The sequence below is a fragment of the Ascaphus truei genome, chromosome 6 (genome assembly GCF_040206685.1).
Source record: "Ascaphus truei isolate aAscTru1 chromosome 6, aAscTru1.hap1, whole genome shotgun sequence".
Taxonomy (NCBI): Eukaryota; Metazoa; Chordata; class Amphibia; order Anura; family Ascaphidae; genus Ascaphus; species Ascaphus truei.
The window spans coordinates 107,821,608-107,848,702 of record NC_134488.1 but is presented as its reverse complement, the minus strand read 5'-3'; the positions used below and the strand labels follow the sequence as shown (position 1 = coordinate 107,848,702).

The following is a 27,095-nucleotide window of genomic DNA, read 5'->3' as shown; positions in this document are numbered from 1 at the left end:
TGTGGCATTACACTTTGCTAGAAGCATATTGTGACCTTCGGTATATAATTTAGACGCCATGGGAACAATGATTATATGGGGCTTATTCTATAAACTGCAAGAGTGCAGCTATGGCATTATCACATGGAATGCCCCACTGGCATCAATGGGGCTTTCCAGGCGACAGGGCCAAATTGGCGCTATCACACCATACATAATAAACCCCTGAAAGTAAGTGAAAAGGTTAATCAACAATGCCTTGTTCTCCTACAGTACAGTTTTCTCATTTATTGGAAGAACTAGATTAAATACACATTATATGGAAGTAAATGAATTTCTCCTTTCCAGCCTCCTAAACAATACAGTACTATCCAAGATAGGATTTTATAGTTGAATAAACAAGGAAATTAAAGGACAAATGTAGATTTGGGGATTTCTGTTCATGGTTTTCCCCTCAGGTTTTAACCTCCCGCAAGATATTCAAATTATTCTGTCCTCCACAAATCTGGTCCACACTGGAACATTTATTGAATTACATCATTGACGTTGCGTTTTCTGGCATATCTTTTTTTTACTCGTATTCGCAATTTCTTCAGACCTGACATTTTCACTTTTACCCCAATTTAATTTAATTCTTATATGGACTAGCTGGAGAAGTGCAGGTTCAATGCTGACTTTGCAACCTGTGAATGGACTATCTAAAAAAAGGCAAGCCAAAATGTAAATAGATGGGGGTTAAGGTGCAATATTACAGGTTTGTTAAAATGCATATAACACGAAAAGGGGAGAAAAGGCAAACCCTAAACAAAAATACACACTCATCTATATCTTATACTCATAATAAGGGACAGTTCAGACTGATATGCACCCTGATAATATGGACAATGTAATATTATCAATCTATAAAATCTATCTTTTATTAGATATACTAAAATGTGGAAATACTAAAATATAATACAAATTAAAACCCTGAGTTATAAGGAGTTGGACCAACTTGACAGTTCTTGATAGATGCCACAGCTTGTCACTTCCCACATACACATGCAGAAAAGACCTGTGAGGTTTCAGAAGTTCTGTATAAACCAGGGGCCTCAAACTCAGTCCTCAAGAACCACCAAAAGGCCAGCTTTTATGGATATCCCTGCTTCAGCACAGGTGGCTCAATCAGTGGCTCAGTCTTTCACATATACTGTATGAGACAGGTCCACAAACCTGCCTTACCCCATAATCGCAAGGCATATCGTGCCTCCACTGCAACAGAGGGTTCTGGGCAATGACATGCAAATGATCACTCACAGTGCATCACTTTTTTCCTTCTTGTCCACTTTTAGAGAAGAAACACTAGGGTTAGGGAGTGATCACAAAACCACACTAATTGAAGCAAATAATGAGTAAATAAATGGTAATCCAAAAAAGTGGGTGCAAACTGTGAACTGAAAAGTGAATCAGAAAAGGGGGGGGGAAGGAAAACACAGAGTGGATGTGTCTCCCAAAAGAATTCACTATAATGCACTCCTACTTAATTTAAAATTTAACTTTTAATATATTTCCATAAAACATATATTACCAAAAACGTCGTGTATTGTGCATTAAAAATAAATTAAATTGACAGTAACTAGCGTCTGTGTCAGTGAATGTGTGTTGGAGTCGTCTCAACCGACAATTGGTAGTAGAAGCTACAGGACACAGAACGCTGCTTAGTCAGGGTATAAACCCCTCTGGGGCACCTATGAGATCAGGTACACAAGTAATAGTAAATAAATAAATAGACATGCACACTCAGTGACTAAGATATGTCGTAAGGCTACAGCAGTCCTGCTTAGACTTGTAAACCACAGAGCACTTGAAGATGTTAATTATACATGTATTGCCATCCAATATATATAAAAGTGATACTGATAGTATAGTGATGGAGGGTGAATGATTCACAGCATAGTGAAGCAAATGTTCACAGCATATTGATCATTGAATCATTCTACATGTTTAAATCATATAAAGAGCAGGCATGCTTGCACACTGAGTGTAGGTGGAGTACCCAATACTGTGTGGGTATATAAGGGTTCATTCTTCCTCCCCCAAGCAAATTTGTCCCTGAGGAAGCTCCTTTGCTGGAGGGAAACGCGCGTTGGACGCGCCATGTTGTCAGTCTCCTACTTGGAGCTGCTTTTATGTAGTGTTCTGTAGTCTCCTGGATTTATCTATGTAGATCTGAATTGGGTACTCCACCTACACTCAGTGTGCAAGCATGCCTGCTCTTTATATGATTTAACCATTTGGAGTGTGCTGTAGAATGATTCAATGATCAATATGCTGTGAACATTTGCTTCACTATGCTGTGAATCATTCACCCTCCATCACTATACTATCAATAGCACTTTTATATATATTGGATGGCAATACATGTATAATTAACATCTTCAAGTGCTCTGTGGTTTACAAGTCTAAGCAGGACTGCTGTAGCCTTACGACATATCTTAGTCACTGAGTGTGCATGTCTATTTATTTATTTACTATTACTTGTGTACCTGATCTCATAGGTGCCCCAGAGGGGTTTATACCCTGACTAAGCAGCGTTCTGTGTCCTGTAGCTTCTACTACCAATTGTCGGTTGAGACGACTCCAACACACATTCACTGACACAGACGCTAGTTACTGTCAATTTAATTTATTTTTAATGCACAATACACGACGTTTTTGGTAATATATGTTTTATGGAAATATATTAAAAGTTAAATTTTAAATTAAGTAGGAGTGCATTATAGTGAATTCTTTTGGGAGACACATCCACTCTGTGTTTTCCTTCCCCCCCTTTTCTGATTCTCTTGTCCACTTTTACATGGATCCCAAACACTTATGGCTGCTGTTTTACACATCTTTTAAAGCAAAGTCTGGGTTGAAGAAGGGCATGGCCAGTAAACCTACTCGCAGGCGGGAAACAATGTACATCCAGCATTTTATTGAAGAATTGAGAATGTTTATAGATAACACAAAATCCTTTCAGTCTTAAAAGTAGTGCCAAATGTTTAGTTGGACTAGATATTGCAATATTAGAACATTGAAGACAAAAAGTGTTTCAGTGCAACTTATTTAAAGTGTAAACATATAATAAAGTGAATGAACAAATAATTTTGTGAATCAGGGGTGAAAAAGTGATATGAATATACAATGTGTACAACCCGTTATTGATTATGAGGTGCTGCTCCAAAAAGACCTTTCCAGTAACACGAATTAGTATTTAGAGCATTAGCCCCATTAACACCACCCCCTTTTTTTGCCATACCAAAATACCAGCAATAATTAATAATGTTTGGGCCGATGATAAATATCTCTTAAGGGAAAAATATGGTAAAAAAGTTGCCATGAATAACTTAGCAGATGCACTAAAAAAAAAATGCTGAATAAGAGGAATAATGCTTGAATGTCTATTGTGAATTTAAACCTACGGAGGCGTGACCTGCCTTTATTTCATCTGAATTCCTGCAAAGGCAATACGTTCAAACAGAACTTTTCCATTCGGAAATTCCCCCATTGCATCTGCCAAATCCTGTGCTACGATGTTCTTCTACAAATAAAGGACCCGTAGGTTAGGTGCGTATCGATTTTATTGACAACCTTTAGGTTAACCCCTTATTTGCCAGAGGAACCTGCCACACACTGCTGACTTGCAGCCCTCATTGGGAATTCCAGTCCAGCAATAAGGAAGATCTTCTGATACAAGGAAGTCACCGAGGTCACCAAAGTCTCCACCATCAGACCAACCTCTCACTCCACTTCTTCCAGCATGAGAGCCTCTTTTTTTCCTGTTAAGAGGCTGATTTTAGGCTGAGGAAGACGGCTGGACTATGATGTGATGTGGTCCTTGTAGAATTCCACACGCAACAATAAACTGGGACTTACCCAACTGCACTGGACTTCCCCCAAATATTTCCAAGATGATCTTAAGTGTGTGGGCAGGTGGCACATGTGCTCTTCCTTCTCTCAGGGGAGTGTTACATTACTTGGCTCTATTCTTTCAAACTTCTGGTTTTATTTCTGTAGGTTAATAGGAAGTTGCTGTGATTTCACACACACATCTGTAATACTGTTATTAGGCATATCCTATCCTAATGTATATTTTGCATGCAGATTAGTGTTATTCTTCCCCTTCTCTTTTCTCACCGTCATTCAGCGTATACAAGTGTTCATTGCACTTACATCTTGCTCTATTTACAGAGTAGCAGCCCACCAAATAATAACACATGGGGTGATCCCTGAAAAGGGTTTATGCTGCAGATACCCGCCTACGTGACCTAGGTTGAAAGATCTATCACACAACGCAAATTGCAAGCGGCTCATTAAATGTACGTGGAAATATCGACCGGAACATGTTGACATATTCAATTTATTATCTACAAGTTTATTATTCGAGGTGAACAGCCCTTCATTGTCAAGTGGTTGTGCCTGTGATTGTGACACTGTAATCACAGTCACATGCAGGCTGTAGAAAAACTGTGCAATCCCAGATGGTAACAGTACAGGCTGAATTCTAGTGCTGCGGCTCCCCCTGCAGGCTATTAGAGGAAGAACCAGACCCCACCTTGACACAGGAATTGATGCTGGGGGAAATTCCAACTTTTCTGAAAATAAGTTGAGTTCTGTTACTGTCTTTTGAAAAGTGAATTCCCTCTTGGCCAGGGGTGGGCAACTCCAGTCCTCAAGGGCCCCCAACAGGTCAGGTTTTCAGGATATCCCTGCTTCAGTACTTGCGCGCCTTGTGCTGAAGCAGGGATATCCAGAAAACCTGACCTGTTTTGTGGCCTTTGAGGACTGGAGTTGCCCACCCGCTGCTCTTGGCAGTATATTGTTAGGTGGCTATAAAGTGAAAGCGTTCAGCCGTGTAACACATTTCTTCCACCACTTGTAATGATTGTTTAATAATTGAAGAAATTCTTCAGCTCTCCTTGAAAGCTATGCGGAAATAAGGTGTTAATCATCGCCCTGAGGATAATCTCACGAAGACTTCAAAATGTTGGTAAAATTGTTCCATAAACTATCGCTTGATTAATATGAAAGGTAATACATTACTTTCACTAAATGTGTCCCGGAACACTGCAGTTTGTTTATTTTGACGCCTTTTCCCCCGTTTTCGTGGAAGCTACTATCTTTATTTATTTGTTTGTTGACTGTTGGTGGGTAGTAAGGGACTGTTGGCTAATGGACGAAAAAATACAGTGTGATCAGGACTGAGGCGTAACCCATTTGTTTTAAAGAAGATTACAATGACCGCCGTATTAAAGCGGAAGTCCTAGATTAGGGCTTTTTTTTGCCCTTTAATATGTGCATAAATACAATCCACACAATGATAAGTAATTAGCTAAATTGCCCATCGATCCGTTCTACTGGGATCGATTAGCGAAGACTCGGCTCTGGGGTTCACTAAATGACTGCAGATGAGTATTCTGCAGTCGGTGGAACAAAGTTCTGTGGGGAAGATCATATGACCAGGCAGTCACTAGATACAATTGGTGCTCTGCTAGAAAGAGGGCAGGGCCCAAAAAGGGATGTGCCAGAGACTGTTTCAGAAGAGGAAGGGAATGCGACTTTGTAAATGGTTGCTATAGAAACAAAAACTGCTTGTTACATTATAATACATTCAAAATGTAATTTAGAGTTGCTTAAAAAAATGCTACAAGTATTTTCTCATAGTACAGAACTGATTTATAAAAAAAAAACCACATGCAGAATATTGCTTTGTTTGCAGCTTTAAAGATTCCCTGCTAAAATCACAATTTCTCTGAAGAAAAAAAAAACAAAAAACGAGAATGAAATGTGTGATAAAATAACCTCTACTGCTAAAAGCGCTTCCCATTCAGTGCAGACTGCACAGCACCATGGAAATTAAGCAACTTTTAGTTCTGTGTTTTGTATGATTGTGAGACTTCCCGGTAGAAAGCTGACAAATGTGTATTTTCTCATGATGACCTATTAGGAGAAACTCAAAGACTCTCACTGGGATCTGGTACAACGATGACGCGTTAAGGACAAGTTTAGCTTTTTTTTTGCAGATCGCAGCATAAACTGGTACTGTTTAACTCTTTCATTGCCAGAATGTCCAGTGTCAGTAGACATTGTGGCTCCATCGTCATGTGATTTCACTTTCAGCGGTCACATGTCCCTAGATTCCTTCCCCCACAGCGTTGAATGGAAGAGGAAACGCTCCGTCCTGCTCAGATTGCAACCGTGATCAATTCTAAGAACGGCAAAAAAAAAATATAGCACAGTCGCCAGCGCAAAGGCCCTTTTATCGTTTTTGGAAGGGTTCAAGGCAGGGATGTCAACCTCAAATGAATGAAATCAGTGAGGTTTGGGGATTATGTACCAAAAAAAAAAAAAACCTGCATTTTAATAGAAAAGTCTCAATTGAGGTCTACTGTATGAAACTGCTGATGCTAAAAATTCAGTGTGACTGATTCCGAATCAGTGAGAGTTGATACGTCTGCACAAGTGCAACATAACGTAAGGCTTATGAATCCAGGTGAATATAATGCCAAGAGCAGTGGCTGACGTGTGATGGAATAAGGGAGAACGATGTAGCACTCCTTTTTATGTACAAACTTTACCATTCCACATTCTCTTGTTTTGTCTACTATGACAACATAAATATTGCTTAAATACTAAAGACACTCTAAAGTGCTTTACCCCTAGGGCCAATACTTATGAAGCCACTTTACTTTTTAAGCCACTGGCAACTTAAATGTTTAATACAGATTTGCATGTTTAAGTACATTATTATTTTATAAAATAGTCATTGACTTTGCCAACAAATATACCCAGTTAAGCTCAACCGAAAAGGAAAGGAAAAACACCACGGCTGAAAAATTACCATTTATGGTTTAAACAGAAATAAATAGAATTGATGATCCAGGGCACAATGCGGATTTTCAAAAAAGATTTCATTTATCAAAATGGCACCAAATACGACATTTTTTCCTTTTAAGAGAACTTTCAAAGTCCCCTTGAGAAGGACGAAACGTCGTATTTGGTGCTATTTTGATAACTGAAATCTTTTTTGAAAATCTGCATTGTGCCCTGGATCATCAATTCTATTTACTATCTGAGGATCTGCCGGCAGTTTTTCCTGAACCTGGAGCACCGATTGTTGCAAGTACACTATATTATATGTCATTGGTGTGCAGCTTTGCTATTCATTGTTAAACAGAAATGAAGCCACTGCCAGTTGGGAAAGCCTTTCCGTTGCAACCACAAAGGTGAGAGACGAATGTACAATACAGAAAGGGTTCACACCAAAAGTACGCGCCACTAGACAAGAAAGTCACAGAAATGTCCTGTTTCGTTTATATATTAACACTGATAAACACTGCCCTTTTTATTAGAGATGTGGAAAACGTGCTCATGTTGCAAACCACGCAAAGTTTGCCCCTTTAGTCACGGAAAAAGCCACAGCTGAGTCAGAGTTTGCAAGCGATTCGCCAAGTCTCATTGCATTGCAGTTATATTTAATATGCTTATGTGCAAAAGTCTCTAACATCGCTAGATTCGCTTAACGCTAAGACTATCAATAGGGCACTCACGCCATTTTTCTGTCACTGTCTGGCGATATTTTGCTAAAAGCTTCCTAACTTGGCGTCACAATTAGCTCTTTGAGGCTTGGCAAAAATGTTTTGCAGGGCATCGAATTTGGGAAAATGTTGCGAATGCATTTAATGTATATACTGCAGCCATTGAACAGAGTTCCTTATGCTTTTTAATGTGATGTTTACCTTTTATTTTAATGATGTTGTAATCTGGAGATACCACCCTCTAAAATCAGAGACATGAGTGAAATGACGATGGCAGCTATTTTCCCCATAGAAATCAATTGGATGAAGTTTGAGTGACAAATGCTTGTTACAGTATAGCATTTCTAATGGGGATTGAAAATAACAAAAAAAAAAAAGAGTACTCCAATGTTACAGAAACGTAGGAACCTAGAATTTGAAGGCAGATTAGAACCACTTGGCTAGTCTGGCCAATCCCTATCTGCAGTAACACCTCAGGTCCTGTTTGATCCTTTGCTTACGTTCATATTCAGGATAGAGTGATGTCTACCCCCAGCACTTTGAATTCCCTTACAATATTAGTCCCTTCCACCCCTGTATGGAGGCGATGCCACGAATTCACCACCCTTCCCGTGAAAAAGTCCTTCCTCACATTTGACCTTAGCCCACCACCCTCAACCTTCAGAACATGATCTCTTGTATTGTATGTCTTTATTTATATAGCGCCATTAATGTACATAGCATAGCGCTTCACAGTAGTAATACATGTGGTAATCAAATAAATAACAGATAATATAAATAACAGATCATGGGAATAAGTGCTTTAGACATAAAAGTAACATTAAGGAAGAGGAGTCCCTGCCCCGAGGAGCTTACAGTCTAATTTGTAGGTAGGTAGAACGTACAGAGACAGTAGGAGGGAGTTCTGGTAAGTGCGTCTGCAGGGGGCCAAGCTTTATGTATCATGTGTTCAGAATATCCACAGTGCTATTCATATGCTTCTTTAAGCAAGTGTGTCTTAAGGTGGGTCTTAAAGGTGGATAGAGAGGGTGCTAGTCGGGTACTGAGGGGAAGGGCATTCCAGAGGTGTGGGGCAGTCAGTGAAAAAGGTTTAAGGCGGGAGAGGGCTTTAGATACAAAGGGGGTAGAAAGAAGACATCCTTGAGAAGAACGCAAGAGTCTGGATGGTGCATAACGAGAAATTAGGGCTGAGATGTAAGGAGGGGCAGAAGAGTGTAAAGCTTTAAAAGTGAGGAGAAGAATGGAGTGTGAGATGCGGGATTTGATCGGAAGCCAGGAGAGGGATTACATGAGGGGAGATGCTGAGACAGATCTAGGAAAGAGTAGAGTGATTCTGGCAGCAGCATTTAGGATAGATTGTACGGGAGACAGGTGAGAGGCAGGAAGGCCGGACAGCAGGAGGTTACAGTAATCAAGACGAGAGAGAATGAGGGCCTGAGTCAGAGTTTTAGCAGTCGAGCAACAGAGGAAAGGGCGTATCTTTGTTATATTGCGGAGGAAAAAGCGACAAGTTTTAGAAATGTTTTGAATGTGAGGGGCGAATGTCAGAGAGGAGTCGAGTGTGACCCCTAGGCAGCATGCTTGGGCTACTGGGTGAATGATTGTAGTTCCAACAGTAATGTGGAAGGAGGTAGTAGGGCCAGGTTTGGGAGGAAGTATGAGGAGCTCTGTTTTAGCCATGTTGAGTTTAAGGCGTCGGAGGCCCATCCAGGATGATATAGCAGAGAGACATTCAGAAACCTTGGTTTGTACAGCAGGTGTAAGGTCGGGTGTTGAAAAATATATTTGTGTGTCGTCGGCATAGAGGTGATAATTAAACCCACAAGATGTTATTAGGTCACCTAGAGTGTGTACAGAGAAAAGAGGTCCCAGGACAGAGCCCTGGGGTACCCCCAAAGAGAGATCAATAGAGGAGGAGGTGTTAGCAGAAGAGACACTGAAAGTACGATCGGAGAGGTAAGAAGAGATCCAGGATAGAGCTTTGTTCCGAATACCAAGAGTATGGAGAATGTGGAGAAGAGGGTGGTCCACTGTGTCAAATGCTGCAGAGAGGTTGAGTAATATGAGCAGAGTGTAATGACCTCTGTCTTTGGCAGCATGGAGGTCGTCAGTTATTTTAGTGAGGGCAGTTTCCGTGGAGTGAGCAGTGCGGAAGCCAGATTGTAGAGGGTCTAGGAGAGAATAGGTGTTGAGAAAATGGAGCAAGCGAGAGAATACAAGACGTTCAAGGAGTGTTGAGGCAAATGGCAGGAGGGAAACAGGTGATAGTTGGAAAGACAGGTAGGGTCAAGCTTGCTGTTTTTGAGTAATGGTATGACTGTTGCATGTTTGAAGGAGGATGGAAAGTTTCCAGAGCAGAGGGAGGAATTAAAAATGTGTGTGAGCGTAGGAATTATAGTAGGAGCAAGAGGTTTTGGGAGATGGGAGGGAATGGGGACAGTGACACATCCTCCTCTGAGACAGTGGAAAAAGAGTCAAGGAAGGCAGGAGGAGAGTTAGGAAGAGGTGTAGGATGGGAGGAAGAAACAGAGGGGATGTTCTGCTGTATGGATTCCACCTTTTCTTTAAAATAGTCAGCAAAGTCCTGAGCGGAGATGGAGGAAGGAGAGGCAGCCGAGGGTGGTTTGAGTAGAGTATCAAAGACAGAGAACAGTCGGCGTGGTCTCTTGCTCTAGCACTTCTCCCTTAAAATAGGCTTCTCTCCTGTACTTTATTGAAAGCCTTTATGCATTTGAAAGTTTCAGTCATCTCCCTTCTCTCCTCTAAGCTGTACAAGTTAACATCTGAGGTCTTTCTTGATAAGTCTTATGCTGTAGAAGATCATCTTAGTTGCCCCTATTCTGCATTCATTTTCATCCTTCCGGAGATATGGTCTCCAGAACTAAACACAGTATCCTAGGCGAGGTCTCACCAGTGATCTATACCAAGGGTGAACATACTGGTGAACGCGAGATTATCGGGGGGGGGGGGGGGGGGGCGCGGTGCTTAGAGGCCCCCGCACTCTTCCCCAAAGCATTTGCATTTACATTAAATGCCGGGGGACCGCATGAGGCCTCTGTAAGTTCCCTTACCTCGTCTCCGACAGCATCGGGCGATGCAGCGTCAAATGACAGCGCGGGGTGGGGGGAGAGAAGACACTGGAGACAAGGAGAGGGGCGCGAACAGGAGGGGGGCACAGAGGAAAATGTTTGCGCACCCCTGATCTATACAGTGACCATCTTTCTGCTACGAATACCTCTCCCTATACAGCCTAACATCCTGCTGGCTTTCTGCATTGCTTTGTTACATTGCTCGTCTACTTTTAAGTCTGCTGCGATAATGACTCCCAGGTCCCTTCCCTCTATAGTGGTTGGCATTAATTCTGTATTCTGCCTTAGGATTTTTGTGATTCGAGTCCATTATCTTGCACTTCTTGGCATTAAATTGTAGTTATCGTGTATGTAATGGATTAGTAACAAATTGGTAAGGATTGGTAGAGTTAGGAACTTTGGCTTTAATACCCTGATGTAGGGCTGAGGGTAAGAGGTCAAAAAGATTGGTACAACCTCAAACTCCCAAGTAATGCAAGGCAGCACAGGGGAAAAAAACACCTGTGTCAGGAACCACAACTGTAGTGCTACCCTACCTCTGATCATACTAAATGATGTAGCAGTATGAGTAAGGCTGTGTTTATAGTACTGGCTACCGCTACCCGTGACATTGCCGTAGCAAAAGTTACACACTGGTGTGCGATGTCGCTGGCGGCAAGGGGCTGTGTGATTGGCTGCTGCCAGTCACGTGGTCCGGCTGTCTCTGTAAATCTCAAATTCTTTTGACTACAGCGATTTTGGTAGCTGTGACGTCACGTGTCGCCGTTGCGCCCACTATGGCCGGTCGCTACTGACTACATTGAGTTGCTTTGCGCTTCAAGCCGTCGCCAGTACTATAAACGTAGCCTAAGGTATAGGAATTTAAGGAGGCTTCAAAGGCCATGTGAGTGCTTCTCCTCGAATAGCATGTGGACTGTTTTTTCACTATTTATATCACCAATAGTTCTTACACATTTTTCCCACTGATATTTGCGCTCTCCATTCCTTTTTCCTTTATTTATTCTAAACCACACAGATTGATGATCACTGAAAACCAAGTTCTCACCCACAAATTCATTGAATACTCTGCCTGATGCATCACAGTGCGCAAGGCGTCACCGGGGACAGCTAGGGAGGAGGTAAGGGGCTTGTGAGAGGCGCGGATGCGCGCGCCGCAGGCAGAACATAGCCTAAGTGATGTCCTTTATGAACACCCAAGTCAATTAATCTTGGAGGGCTGTAGACCACCTCAGAACGAATGGCAACCTTATCACGTTTCTAGAGTTAACTACTGTCTCAGTACTTTCTACAGTACCTTGTACTAAAGCAGCTTTTATGTTGTTCGTCACATAATGGAAACTGCTCCTGCCTTTCTTTTTTTTTGACCTGCCGCGCTGTTGATGTGCTTGATTCTACAGACAGAACAAAAACTTCACTTAAAGGGCTGGATTTACTTGTTATTTTTAGCGCCTTTTAACGCTTAAATAAGGAAGTGGTAATTCTTTTCTATCGCATCAATAACTGTGAGTGAAATGCGTCGCTGATTAGTATGCATCGCATAATTACATGTGGAAGAACTTTACAGTTAATGAGCTTGCAAATAGAGCATTAGCAGCAAACTACTGATTCACACGATACTCACTAAACTCTGATACCCGGCAATATTGGGATACTGGCAAAAAAATATTAATATTTTTTTATCATCCACCCAAGCCTGGCTTTCGGCTAATCTGGCCTATGTACAGAATGGCCACTATAGAAATAGAACAAAACAAACAAAAAAAAGGGTGCGTATCGAGCACGTGCATTTAAAGTGAAACTTCTTTCTCTTTTGTCACTGAAATTGTATTTGTGATGTTTTTAATGAAAAATCAAAACACAATTTCAGTGACAAAACGCAAAGAAGTTTGACTTAGAATGCATGTGCTCGACACCCCCTACACCCCCTTTTTGGCTATTTGCACTTAATATTTATTTTTACTGTGAATTCCTTGTGTGTGTCTCTGTGTGTCTTACTACACATCTATGTGAAGCGAAGATCGAGTAGGACCCTTACCACAAACTGAGACACTGGCCACCGTTTTGGAAATTCCCATTGAATTTGGGAGACTGCGAGTCCCCGTTGCAGAGGTGTTTTTCACCACATCACTTATTATTTTTAAGGCCATATTGCCATATGATGCGTTTTCATTTTTTTCTTATAATCACATTAAAAACTGTGCTCGCCTACTTCTGAAAAATCACTATAGACATAGGCAAGATAACAAGCCAACCGAGAATAGATTATAAAGATAAGTATTAAACATTGTTTAACTTATTACTAAATGAACCCCTTAGAAACCAAAGTGGCCAGCTAATCATGGTAAACCCATGACTAGCTGGGAACTTAACGTTACTACAGGTTTCACACCTGCACATACAGGGGTTATGCTTTTTGTAGGGTGTTTATGGTGTATATATCAACCCCATTGGTGCCTGAACACATTTCTTTGCAATACATTAATAGCTTCAGCCATCAAAAGGGTTAATTAAATAATATGCTGCCATTTTGTTCATAGATGCATTATATAATGCTGTGGTACAAAAGTATGATACTTCAACACACGCAAACAGAATTGTATCGCTAGCGGTAAACCTTTTTTGGTGTAGTCAAATGAGATTGAATAGCGTAACCCAATTCTGAATACATAATTCTTAGTAAATCCGGCAAACAATTAAAAAAATATATATATCTCTATATATCTCATTGTGATCCCAATATTTCTTTCAAACAAATTTAACTAAAACGCAGCAAAAATCAATCTTTAGTACATTTAGGCAAATTAGTCTAACAAATCAGAGCCAGCTGCTGGGATGAAATGGGAAAAAAAACGTGGGAAATGTAAATGCACTGAAAGTGGCACATGGTGTCACTCATTTTTATGCAATCAATCCCATTCCTTCTCGCTTTGTAAAAACAAATAACTCTGAATTGCACAATTTCACATATAATACAATAGAAGGGCAACATACATAATAAGATTGCTTTTTTCCAGGTGGTATGTTAAATTATATCTTTATTTCTCTATGATGAGGTGGTGTTAACCCTTGTTCCTCAGGAACAAGGTCTCCTGTTATTTTCCACATTCTGGCACTGGGGACACCCTCACAACCCTCCGTGCGTGGCTCGTTTCCCGGAGGCTGTGATCGTGCATAGCCCCAGACAGCTCCCTGATGTCATTATTTCCATAATGTTGGTTTTGGCCAAGTCTGTGAATTAAAACAGAGTACAAGCGGGGGAGAGGACTGTGCTACTGGAATGAGGCAGCTGTTGGCACATAAATAAAATGGTGCGAAACGGGTCCCCAGAGGAGCATTATTTTACTGGTTTCCTACATTCTCCCAAAGTGTTGGGTAGGGTGACAGAGCACAGATAAATAGCCACAGGACATACCAAAAGCCACACTTCTGAGCTAGTGATTGTCAGTGGTTTATAGCGTAGAGGGAGGGAATGAGAAGTATTTTATTTTTTGTGTCATGTGAATAGACAGGCACAAGGCTTTTTAAATCCATGAATTTTCCTTCCTCGTTATCTTTTGTCTCTTTTTACCAAGTTACATAGTGCTGGTTTATAGGTTTTAAACATAACCCTTTGACATCAAATTCTCAATATAAGTGCCAAGATTATATAGATATATTTTCTATTCTCAACTTTAACAAGCATGGTTTAAGTGCACTAGGGGAAAAAATAAAATAAAAAGTACAGACAAGTGCCCAATTTGGTAAGGAAGTAGAGATGATGATACGAAAAACCAAGTTCTTGGGAGCAGAATATGCTCCATTTCATTTGATGACACATGGACCAGTCTTCATTGCTTGTCCCGTTGAAGAAAGCATAGAAGAATCGGAGAGCGATCTGACAACTGACAGACACGGTGTTATCAGAACAGGAAGAGCATCAGCCCTCATACACCTTACTTTCCGTGAAGTACTTTTTTTTCTCCATACCAGCAACGTTATTGCGGGATTCAAAAGGCATGCAGCAGTCAGATTGACTCATCATATCATGAACAAAGATCGAGCCTTTCCAAACATTCACATCTACTGCATGTGTAGTGACTAAGTCATGCTCATCATTAAATGATTGCTGTTGATTTTCTGATGCCGTTCATTGAAGCTGGCATGATTCAGTGTATAAGCCACATACATTTTATACTAAAACCATCACTCCTCTCCACCAACTTAACGCTTACTCCTAACTCTAACCATCTAATGACAGAGGGAGACACAGGATATCACGTGTGGTTTAAACCTGCTTTGCGGGAGAAGGGGACAGATCCCCTTTACCGGGCTCTGAGGCCAGCTATATAAATGTCAGTTTAAGGTTGCTGATTGCTTTCCCAACTCTTCTTTCTGTGGCCAAGTTAAGACCCTTGAGAGAGAAAATTCTCTCACGTTATCCTCCGAAATGTCAGCTTGACCATCCTGTACACGGCCAGCAAGTGCTCTGCTGCCTGGCTCCCGGACCCTGGGTCCGTCTTCCAACTCTCAGCTCAGGGCTGAGCCTGTTTAGTTAGTTTGCTGTGATTGGTTGTAATCTGACGTCCATGCTGACCCTCCGTGCCCTACTCATGAACATCCCAGATTTCAGAGAGGAGAGGCGGAAGCTTCTTGTCCTGAAGTCGGAGAGCAAAGACCTGTTCTGAGTGCACACTGCTAAGCGTCCGCAGGCTGACCAGTTTCATCAACATGCGGGGAAACATCAGGTGGTCCTAAGGAAAAAAAAAAAAGCATGGAAATTACAATACAACTTTCTGCAACCTGAGACAAGAAATGAGCTACGCCCCCACAAGGGACTTATTTCCTACACCCACAAGCCGTTTCTTGCAAACCACTTGGGTTAAATTGTGCTAAATCGAATCACTAGGTGCCAATGGAACCTGCAAATTAGTTAACAGGTGGACTCTGGACATTTTCCAACTAATTAACCCATGTTCTGGAACAGGGGTACTTGTGCCACCAATGATCTCAAGACCGAAGCTGCTTACAACATCTGTAGGCCCATGCCCTGCACCTTCAAACACCTACACCCTTTAATTAAAGATTCCTTAAAAACTAACTTCCCTACCTGTGGTCCCTCCTACCATGGCATATGTCACTTACTACCTGGCAAAGGAAAGCTCCCTCCCAGCGGCTAAGCTTATGGCATCTCCTGGCATTGACTTCATTACCTTTACCCCTCACCTGCAAACTTTATATTTGTTTCTCTATTACCCATCTATTTTGGTGGTCGTACATATCTTTTTGAGCTGTGAAATATGGTGTTGTCCCAATACCTGAGGCCTCTTAATGCGGGTGTAGGAGTGCAGCGCTTCCACGTACGGCAGCTGCAAGTTCTCCACGAGCTGGTGATTCTGGACATTTGGCCTGTCCGCGGAGAAGATGTTGATTGCGATGAGGAGGGCGTATTCCGCATCGTCCAGCTGCATTTGCCTCATGCCGCGTGAGAACTCGAAGATGGGGTTTATAAACTCCACCTGAAGCCCTGGGGACAGTAACAAGAGTGACCTTCAGTGCTGGAGCACGTCAATGCAAAACAACGTTAAAGCTGGTCTGTGGGCACGGGAATAGTTAATGGCAGAGAACTAGGAACGACTGTCCTGTCCATGCATACGAACAGCTGCCCAGTAGACTGAAGAGAGATGGGATAGAGCATATTGCACAGCATTTGAGACAAACTCTTGGCTAAATGCCCTCCCTGTGTGACCTTTGGCAGTCAATGTTATAACATTCTGCCTGAGGTATCAGACATACATTTGTACCATTCCCATAAGAGTTGGAGGGGAAACAAAAAAAAAAAAATATGAGACAGAAATAAGTGAAACTACACTGCCTTAACACAGCCTTTGTACATAATGAATACAATACAAAGTACAGCAATTTAGAGACTCACTATGCACTTGCTAACCCCAGAAAGATAAGCAGTGCCATTAGGTTTTTAGCTTCTGCCCACCCCACTGCCTTTTGACACACAGCAAATAAAACAGTACACACTTCCAATAGTGGCTGCGTTCAGCTGTCTGCATGCTGTCCTTCAATGATTTCTTTTTAACACTTTGCACCCCGTAAGTCTGTTTGCAGTTTCTGCTGCTTATTATAATTATTATTATTATCAACTTCAGGTCAACTGAAGCAGTCCAAGGCTAAAAGTCTAAGAGTAAGAGAGAGAGGTGGACCACACTGCCAGTGACAGCAGGCCAGCGTCGCTCACCTGCACGGTGAAAGTCATCCTTGCTATAGGTGAAGTCCTTGAGGAAGGTTATACACTCGGTGTCATGATTGTAGCGCCTGGCTGTTTCGAGCAGCATTATCTGTCACAGCGGCAAAATACAGTGCTATTGCATGGCTATTATCGACAAATAAAAAAATACACTGCTCTAATATACAATTTGCATATGGGAATGACTGTTTTCTTACATCTGTCAATTACGTGGATTTTAATAACCAATGAAAGAACCTCTCTTTATTCCCCAGGGAGTAAGGTGTATGGCCAGGGTAGCACGATCTAGTAGAATCGATGTGGCCTGGACTTAGGAACTATTTCTAAAGAAAATAGGGGTGAGGTTAGAAATGAATCCAAGATTATTTCCTTGTGAGAATATATGTAGAATGAAGAGTTTTAACATCAATATTTCAGATATTATTTCAGTGTAGGTTTTCCTCACACAGGCTCAGCAAGGTTAATGAGGAAGGGTAGGCCAGGAGAATCTCAATGATAGCGTCTCTTACCTCTATGGTGGAAGCCTTCAGTAGTGCTATCTGATCCTCTCTTGACAGCTCCAGAAAGCCTGGGACTTGTTTGGCAAAATCCACAATCTCCTGCACTGAAATGATGGCCAGCTCAGTGAAGTGGGCAAAGCGTTGCTGGCGAGCTTCTCGGCTGTTCGGGTCATTGCCAAGGGGCCATGGCTGGCCAGGAAAGAGACACCAAGAATATGCAAAACAACCTCAGCGAAAACGGTAGAAAGCTCGTGATGGGAATACATCAACTAAAACTGAAGGGGTCAATTTAGCTACACTAGCTCGAGAGACTGCGAGAGGACTTCTTATTGGGTGTTACTTTAATAAAGTTCTTGTCTCACTACCCAGTGTTTAAAAAAGGGCATCGACTTCCTATTTGTATGGTGTACATACCGTTACTTTGGGCTGATCACTGAAAGACCTCTTGTTGCATTGCTGTTGTGCCGAGACCAGCTGCTGGATCATCTCTTCCTGCTGCGGCGTCAGCTGCATAACATCCTGATCAAACACACAAGGGCTGGGGGGGACCAAGGCTGCTGATGACCGTACCACATCATCCTCCTGTTGCTGTTTCCTGATTTTCTTGCTGCGGATCTGCTCCTCGGAAAGGACACCTAGATAACAGGGCAACAAAAATCAGCACAAGCAGCCGACTCATTTCGGAGGAACATCAAATTAAAAAAAAACAAAAAAAAACACAGCAGGAGAAGGACGATACCCAAGTAAGGATCAACTGGTGGAGGAATGAAAGAGGACAGTGATCACCAACAGGAATGGGAAGTAGTTGGCCTAAACTAAGAGTTTCCAAGTAACAACAGATCCTACAACAAACAAATCCTTCACTCAAACCAAATGCATGCAATAATGTTTGAAAACACATTAGCTATCTCTATATTCTGGTGCAGCTGGGGAACGCAGAGGATAAGTTTAGACCAGCCTAAACCACAGAAAGATTCTTAACGATCTTTCCCTGCTCCCCTTCCACTACCTCTTAAGCTGCGATTATACCAAAAAACGCCCTTTGTGTCTCCCGTAGCGTCACAATTTTTTTTTAAAAAAAAAGCATCAACTGTCTCCCGCTTTGCAGTAGCAAGCAGGGACACAGTTGAATTTGGTATAAGCAGTTATCACGTTTGCAGTTATCACGTTTGTATGACACTTGTTTTTGGCGCCGCAGCACAGGCTTTTTTTGGTATAATCTCAGGATAAACCTGCAAAAAAGGACAGCGCTTCCTTGCTTACACCGAAAACCCGGCTTGCTCACTCACACTGCTCCCGCATGCCCGCTTCTCGGCACTTCCGAAGCCGGCACTCCTGGCACTTGCGGCGCATGTACATGTCCATCTGGCACTTGCCACTGTTCTTGCAGGAGTACTTTGCGTTCTTGATGACACTGCGCCGGAAGAATCCTTTACAGCCCTCGCAGCTCAGCACGTTGTAGTGGAAGCCGGAGGCCTTGTCCCCACACACACTGCAAACTTCGTTCCCCAGCATCTTCGGGGCTGGACCCTTCTTCCTTTTCCGCTCCGGCCCCTCAGCTATTAATAAGGAAACAGGTGTGTCTTAATTGACTGAGAACCCAATGTGCAAACTTCTCCCATTTCCCTTCTCTCTCTCTGTGCCTTAGCAAGTGCAGCTACTAAGAAAAAAAGCTTCATTTTCAGTTCACTGGTGCGAAGCCAATATCATCTGTGTTTCAGGGGTCAGGGCAAGCGATGCTTTAATCAGACAGATCCATACACCCGACTTTAGCACTGAAATATCACCAATACTATTTACTCCTATACTACCAACATCTATTCTTCACAAGGTTTAAATAGAGGTACCTTCTCAGAAGGACAAACAAAAATGAAAGGGGATGGAAACAGTGGCTAGTACAAGGATGCAGAATAAATTGAAACGTTATCCTGAGGGACTCAGGATACGAAATAACTAGGGGGGGGGGGGGGGAGCAATTATACGACATGTTCCAACGAAAGGTTGTTGCTGTGGTTAACTGGTGACGTGTTTGAGATGTCTCTGATATGGCATAGGAAATAGCGATTACCAGATAGCTAGCATGGGGTGAAGCTCCATTGAGCTAGAGAATCAGGGCCACACAGGCACCCATTTGGACTCTTACCAGCACTATGGGTGGAGCCCTCTCCATCGGTTCCCAGATTGTCATTCTCATTGGGCAGTGAGGAGCTCCCCTGACACTCCGACCTCTCTTCTTTTATGCGCAGTTTTGCGGTGCTGACAGAATCCAGCAGCAGTGTGTCCACTGAGTGGAATGAATCACCATCTTATAAGAGAAGAAAGAAAAGTTTGTGGAACACAAGGCACATAATGCTACCAGCTAGGCATATATAAAACAGATTTAAATATATTTGATGTACTTTGCACATTGGAGGGGTTTTGTCCAACCACAACCTAATTGTGTGTCTGGTTTGCAACTCCAGGGAGCCTATGTAAAAGTGAATAGGAAGATACAAGTAACATGCCCACTGAGTGCTTATTTGCATGTCACTACCCAGAATCCTTGCCTGCAGTCTAGCTACTGTATGACATGCGACAATGGAGTGACAAACAGATGTGCTGATTTTTGGAAAACATACAAACACGCTTGTGTAGATCTAGGTAATCATTGCAAACTACTTCAAGTATTGAATAAAGTTGCCCCTCACTACACACAACAAGTAAAACCTAATACTTTTACACACTTGATATCCTCACCAGGCCCACTCTTCTCCAGCACATGACTTATGTCAACTACCCTTTGCATTCAGGTATGACCTCCTCACTTTGATGGGCATATTAAGAGAAATATACAACTGTGCCGACTAGTTGATCCCTGCACTGTATGGTAGGTTTGCACGGTACCGCTTTCAATGCCTCAATAAGTGAAGTCGTTAACCAGAATTTGTACTTCCTGGATTCACCAGTAAATAGCCTGGTAAGTATAGGTCACCCAGCGATGGCTTTAAACATGTTGGAAACATTCCATGCAGTAACTGGAAGGCACGCTTTTTCAAATGTAATTTTATGCTCATTTGGCCCAGCTTTTAAAGGTATTGAAAAATTATAGCATAGGCTGTACACCGCTACAGCCATCAGAGAATACCTTATTTAAAAAGGCAAATAAAATAGGTGTATTTTTTTCAAATCAGATTCTGTTACATGTATGAGATCTGCCAGCACTTACCAAGTGAAATATCAGAGCCATCGACAGCCGTGGCTGACATATTGGGTCAGGCGTCTCCAGGCATCTTCCAAGCCAAACACTGCAGTGAAGAATTAAGAGTGATTAGCATTAACACTTTACTCACAGCATCCCATTCTTGACAGGCCTTGTACTTGACCTGTGAATCAAAAACATAAATATAAAAGATAGATATAGATATACATGTATCTTTTTCTTAAGTTATTGTTATGGGTTGGGTAATTGGAACTTTGTTTGTTACTTGGCAGTTCCGACTGCTTTCAACGTCAAGGACTAATTTGATTTTAGACCTCAAAAATTAGAGAAAGTGTTGGATTTGGAAGAGGGGGATAGAGAGCTCAAAGTTTTATGCCAACTCTTAGCTAGTAGCAAATATATTGATTACACACTGTTTACCTTTAAAGCACTATGATTCCCCCAGCCCCAATAGTTATTTGTGATCTTTAACATCTCATCTGAAACAGATATCTGTAGAAGATAATTTAGTGATTTCAAAAGCTCATATCACATGGATGAAAAATGTTCATATATGTCCAATAAATAAATAACCTCCAATCACTTACAGCGCTAATACAGCTAAGATCTCTGCACAGGTAGCATAGTTGTCACAAAACTATAGCATTGAATGTTGACAGCCTTATGGAGGTATTTACGTACCACAATGTATGTTGCGATATGGGAGCCCTCTGCACTCATAGCTTTCAGATTCAGTCTCACTTTCCGCGAGTGATTAGTTTAATTCTGTGGATATGATAAAAAAAACGACAAACTTTCAGTTACATAGACTGTAAAGCCCCAATAATATATAGACAAACATGGACACTACTCCAAAATGACCAACACCAAGTGTAAAAGAGCAGGAGTTTCTGTCTGCCAAGCTGCAATAAGCATTCTGTTTGAGAATCAATCTCTCTCTGCAGATCATTACAACACTGCTCAGTCCTGTCTGTTCAATCTAAATGCAAAGAACCCAAACCCCCAAAATCACAAAATGTTGCGTTTTCTGAAAAAAGCAAAAAAATCCCCTTCTTCTAGTACACCGACCATGGGACAGAGCGTTCTTTTTTCCAAGGACATGCAGAGCAAGATGCAGAGCTGCACGTGAGAAACGTCAACTTATTGGATGCGCCAGAGCAACCTTGCAAAGTAAGAGGAGAGACCCCCCAGCTCTATATCGCACTGGCTGTTTCTTCTTACTTGTCACTGTTGCTATGGTAAATATTTATCCTTACACAGACAACATTTGAAACATCTGCATAGTGATCTACCCCTCACTGCAAAACAGACAACATACAATGTTAATGCACTGAAAGTCCCACACATCCGTGAGACAAGGAAAGTAAAACTGGTACAGGCATACCCCGCATTAACGTACGCAATGGGTCCACAGCATGTATGTCAAGCGAAAATGTACTTAAAGTGAAGCGCTACCTTTTTTCACTTCGGTAGAGGTAGGGGGCTGGTATTGCTGTTCAGGACGTGTGTGTCCTATTCACAGGCACATGTGCGAGCTGCCGGTTTCCAATTGGGCGAGGGGAATCAGCGCGTCACACAACTACGGCGCTCTGTAGGGCGGAATAAGTGTCCGTACTTGCGAAGTGAGCGTACGGACACAGGGGAATGGTGCCATTGTAAATACGTCCGTAAAGTGAAGGTCCGTATAGCGGGGTATGCAAACCTGTAAACAAAATCACTTGTGGTGCTGATCTACCTAAATCCATTTATACGAGAAGCAAAAGGGGGGTCTTGATTACTTCTAAATGTTTGATACTTTAGGATCATGCCTGGTTAAAATGGTTATTGGCACACTTGTAACCTTTCAAAATTATTTGACATGATTAAAATCACATGACATTTCACCTATTACATAAATTCTATTATGAATATATTTATATAGCGCCAACAGTGTACTCGCCGCTTTACAAACGAGAGAATACAGGGAATTATAATAATAAGTGCAATAACAATAAGTGTAACAAACCAAGTCAGACCATAGAAAAGAAGATCCCTGCTCCGGAGAGCTTACAATCTAAGTGGTATGTTGGAAGACTTACAGAGACAGTAGGTGAGGGAATAAGTGCAGTAGATGACAGTGCTTGGCCAGGGTGGTTGGTATATAGAGACTGTGGGTGTGGGACAGTAGCCATGAGTCCAGGCTATTGAACTTTTTCATTTCAGAGGAGAGTTTTAAGTTTTGTCTTAAAGGTGGGGTGCTCTGTGTATACAGAGTGTGAGGGAGTTCCACAGGTAAGGGGCAGAGAGGAAAAAGGGTTTAAGGTGAGAGAGAGCAGTAGAGATGGAGAGGAGACAGTTATGGGTAGAGCGCAGGGCCATAACAAGTGATCAAATATGATATGTAGGAAAGAGCAGATGAGTGGAGAGCCTTAAAAAAAAGGTAAGGAGGAGAACAGTGTAAGCGATCCAAAATTTGATGGGAAGCCAGGAGAGGGATTTAAGGAGGAGATGAACAGATACTGTTTTGGGAGAAAGTGCAATTATTCTAGCAGCAGAATTTTGGATAGATTGCAAAGGAGAAAAGGTGTGAGGCAGGGAGGCCTGTTAGCAGTAAATTACAATAATCCAGATTGAAGCGGATAAGGGCATTCATTAGTTTTAGCAGTAGATTGAAAGAGGATTGGGTGGATCATGGCAATGTTACAGAAAAAGAAGCAACACATTTTAGTCATGCTGTGATTGTGAATGAGGAAGTAAAGGGTAGAGTCAAATGTCACTCCTAAACAACGTGCTTTGGCGACAGGATAGATGGTAGTACTGTTTACGGTGATGGAAACGGGGGATATTAGGAGAAGCTCAATTACAATATTTATCTATCTTGAAAGGTTACATGACATTACCTAATACAGGGGATGCGCAAACTGGGGAGAAAAAAAAATTCTGGGGAGGGGGCACAGCGCTTACAGGAGGCCCTGCGCTCTTCCCCACAGCATTTTAAAAAAATACCGGGGGAGCGCGCGAGGCCTCTGTGTCTCACCTGCTCTCTTCCGGCAGTGCGTTGCCATCACAAAGTGGAGCCAAATGACTCCATGGCTATGCAATTTCAAATAATGCTGCTGATGCCGGAGAAAAGGTAGGGGGGGGGTTGTTTTGCGAGCAGGCCACGGGAGGGGACACACAAAAAAAAAAAAAAACACGTTAGCACACCCATGACATATCAGATATTTACACTTTTACAGATAGAGCTATTAATCTAAAAATTGTATGATATGCCCGAGTCAGTGCTAAACATGTATAACAACAATAATCTTGGTCAAAACTCCTCACAAATGTATCTGAATGTGTTGCTGACCCATGGTGACCTAGAAAGACTTCCTCAAATGTAAACGCTGCATGCGCTTATGCTTCAGCTGACAAAGTTCCCTTTCCTCCCCCTCCAGCAATGATCCAGAATATCTGTCTGACAAAGACAGCGAGCAAAATCCAAAAGAAACAAGGGGCAAGCTATTCCCTCGTCCAGCGACATGCATGAGTGTCAGGGAGGAGGAGGAGTTACTGCTGTTGCACAATGTGCACATGAACTTTAGTTTTAGCTTTAAAAAAAAAAAAAATAAAAAAGAGAGAGAGAAAAGGGGAGAGAAACTCTGTACCTTGCATCACCAAATTCATGATTGTTATTGGTGACAATCCTGTACATCCCAAGGCTAAATACAACTTACTGATAAGAGAGATAGTACATGGTTAGAGAGATGCACCAGTAAAGAGAGACTGCATTCAGGAAAAACACGTTCAATTCAGAGTGAACCATGGAATTACAGTGGCGATTCCCCTTATTAAGTTAGCCTAAATCTAGATATCTGTGCTATAGGAAAGTGGTACAAATTATTACATACATAGTGACATGCAGAGTTTGGTTATGCAGGGGCCAGGGACTTTGATTGTTCATACATGAACTCATTTTCTCCACACAAACATTGCATTGTACTCAGATTGCCAAAGCTAGAGACCTTGCTGTATAGAAAGCATTGTGTGTGCGTATATCTGTGTAAATTGTGTCCCTCACTGTAGTGTCATTGATATTGAGAAACACTCAGCTAGAGACATTATATCATCAGTGTGGGGACAATGCCTGCTGACCAGAGACTGTTGTCATTCTTATCACATGACAAGCCTATCGGTAGAATAGTTGGAATTTGAAAAAGTTTAACTCTTATTAGCACCTACAGTGTATACCTGGAGTATGCAATATTCCCCTACAGCTGCAACACCATGTAAAGTACTTTAAAGTGGCAATGCTGCTCAATAGAACAACCATGAACACATTAGGTAGATGTATGAGGAGAATCTCTAACCCCTTTTCAATGATAGCATAGCTTTATTGATAAATAACATGATTTACATCGGAAAGGGAAACATAAAACAGATGGTGGGGGATAAAAATAAGATTGGCTGCAGGGGACGTTAAATGGTGGGGGATAAAAATAAGATTGGCTGCAGGGGACGTTTGAGAACGAAGTCATGTTTTCATTCCTCTTTTGCAGTTTAGAGTTGCACTCAAATATTTTTAAATTACTTCCATTGTTTTAAACAGTTGATTTGAACGATTTGTTTGTAGTACACCAGTTTAAATAAAAACACAGCCATTGTTCAGCTAGATAATTAGTTTAGGAAATATTTGATTCAGAAACATATGTTAACAGGTCTCTTGTAGTTTAATAACTATATTACCCAGTTGGTTAGTTCATATATGGTAGTGAATTCTAAAGGTTATCGTATAATCACCTCTAGGTTTAAAGTTATATTCAAAAAGCAATAAGAAACCAAGCTCCAATATAGTAAACCTTTCTTTAATGATTGTAAGCTCTCGTAGTTTAGAGAATTAGTGAACGTTAATTATAGACATCCAAGCTTCCCAAATAAGGCCATTGGTGCCTTAACATTTCCAACACATCAATTCTAAGTTCGGACAAGAGGGTGGATACGAATTAAAAACCCAAAACTGTTAAAAGAAACCAAGAATTTAGATGTAGTTCCCAGATACATAAATCCTAGAAGGTTAAGTTGAATTCTGTGTAAAAGTTATTTCAAGTCATATCTTAAGAAAAAAATCTGCATGAAGAAAAAACCCTTTGTGGTTCTGAAAGTTTGCACTAAAGAGTGCAGGCTTTCAGGACCACAAAGGGTTTTGTAACCTCTTTTTACCATGAGTTATTTATTAAAAGGTAAGACTTCTACATTTTTTGTGTGTGTTTTTGAGGAAAGTGACTATAGCTGTGTGCACAACCTGATGTCTGTGGAGTGGTATATATATTGTGGGGCGTGACTATTTGGCAATGACAGAATTGCCACCGTTCAAGATAGGTTTTCAAAACAATAGTACAGTTGATGTAAAGACCTACTACCCATCGAACCACCATATTTTTTTTTTTTTAATGCATGTTAGTTGTACTAGTGTTCTTCCTGCATATGAATAGCCTGTGAAAAGCGAACAGGTTTCTCCAACATGTGACAATCTATGAAGGATTGTCTTATTGGTTTGGAAACCTGCAATGAATGGTCACTTCTCCATGAACAATATGGTTACTAGAACTGCTAACTGGTCCATATTGAAAAGGAGCTAGAAGGCAACAGTTACTAGGGGGCAGGTGAGACTACAGGCTGCATTGAAAAGGTCGCAGAAAGGTCAGATCATGTAAACAGGAGTTGGGAACCAAGTGATGCACTTAGGTCATGCTACACCTTCCCTGCAAGTGTACACTATCACTGTAATTCTTACAGGCGCCCCTCACACTCCCGGCACCACCACCTGCCCCTCACACTCCCGGCACCACCACCTGCCCCTCACACCCCCGGCACCACCACCTGCCCCTCACACCCCCGGCACCACCACCTGCCCCTCACACCCCCGGCACCACCACCTGCCCCTCACACCAACTGCCCCTCACACCAACTGCCCCTCACACCAACTGCCACTCAAACCCCCGGCACCAACTGCCCCTCACACCCAGAGCTCCACCTGCACTTCACACCCGGTCCCCTCCCGTTATTACCTGCACCTCACACCCCGGTCCTCTCCCGGTATTACCTGCCCCTCACACCCCGGTCCTCTCCCGGTATTACCTGCCCCTCGCCGCTCCAGGCCCGGCCGCCTCCTCTCCCCAGCGGCACTTCCCATCCTCCGCTGGAAAACTCTTCTACAACAACTTCGACCTCTCTTCCGTGAACCAGCGCGACACTTCCGCCGCAAGCTCCGCCCACAAGAACGGGGCTCCAAGTTCCCAGGCTCTGGCAGCCAATCAGGAAATAGCAGGGCATTGACCCCGCTGGAGAAGAGACGTGGGTGGGTACTTAGCTGTGACTGACAGACGCTAGAACCAATCACACGCTGGATTTACACAGATCTGTACTTTTAGTCCCAGACATTGAACTGCGTCATCATTATTTGGCTGTCCATGTGGGTGTTGGATTAGGGTCAAATCTGTCATGAACAAGCCGCAGATCCAGGCCTGTCAAGTGTCTGTCACTTAGTCTGTGGGACTGTAAATCACTGAT

The 27,095-nt window shown here is 42.2% G+C and overlaps 1 protein-coding gene across 3 annotated transcripts; it reads right to left on the bottom strand.

Moving 5' to 3' along the window:
- Positions 1-13,645: 13,645 nt before the first annotated feature.
- Positions 13,646-26,812, bottom strand: LOC142497625 (oxysterols receptor LXR-beta-like). 3 transcript variants are annotated; one of them, XM_075605675.1, is made up of 11 exons: positions 26,664-26,776; positions 23,581-23,659; positions 21,246-21,329; positions 20,571-20,649; positions 19,509-19,670; positions 18,655-18,924; positions 17,780-18,000; positions 17,375-17,554; positions 16,857-16,956; positions 15,922-16,130; positions 13,646-15,357 (listed from the first exon to the last, which is right to left on the bottom strand). In XM_075605675.1, exons 4-11 carry the CDS (start codon positions 20,608-20,610, stop codon positions 15,211-15,213), a joined length of 1,329 nt encoding a protein of 442 aa, XP_075461790.1. In that variant the 5' UTR covers positions 20,611-20,649; positions 21,246-21,329; positions 23,581-23,659; positions 26,664-26,776; the 3' UTR covers positions 13,646-15,210. The 3 variants fall into 3 exon arrangements, with proteins under 3 accessions (XP_075461790.1, XP_075461788.1, XP_075461791.1); XM_075605673.1 differs by lacking the exon at positions 23,581-23,659 and having other exon boundaries at positions 26,664-26,812; XM_075605676.1 differs by lacking the exons at positions 23,581-23,659; positions 26,664-26,776 and adding an exon at positions 22,020-22,042.
- Between the last annotated feature and the right edge of the window lie 283 nt (positions 26,813-27,095).

Coding starts and splice junctions, on each gene's coding strand:
- LOC142497625 (XM_075605673.1), bottom strand. CDS start 20,610: ATGTCAGCCACGGCTGTCGATGGCTCTGATATTTCACTTG. Junction 18,925..19,508: donor GGGCTCCACCCATAGTGCTG/GTAAGAGTCCAA, acceptor CCTTATTAATAG/CTGAGGGGCCGGAGCGGAAA. Junction 15,358..15,921: donor CCCGCATTAAGAGGCCTCAG/GTATTGGGACAA, acceptor TTTTTTCCTTAG/GACCACCTGATGTTTCCCCG.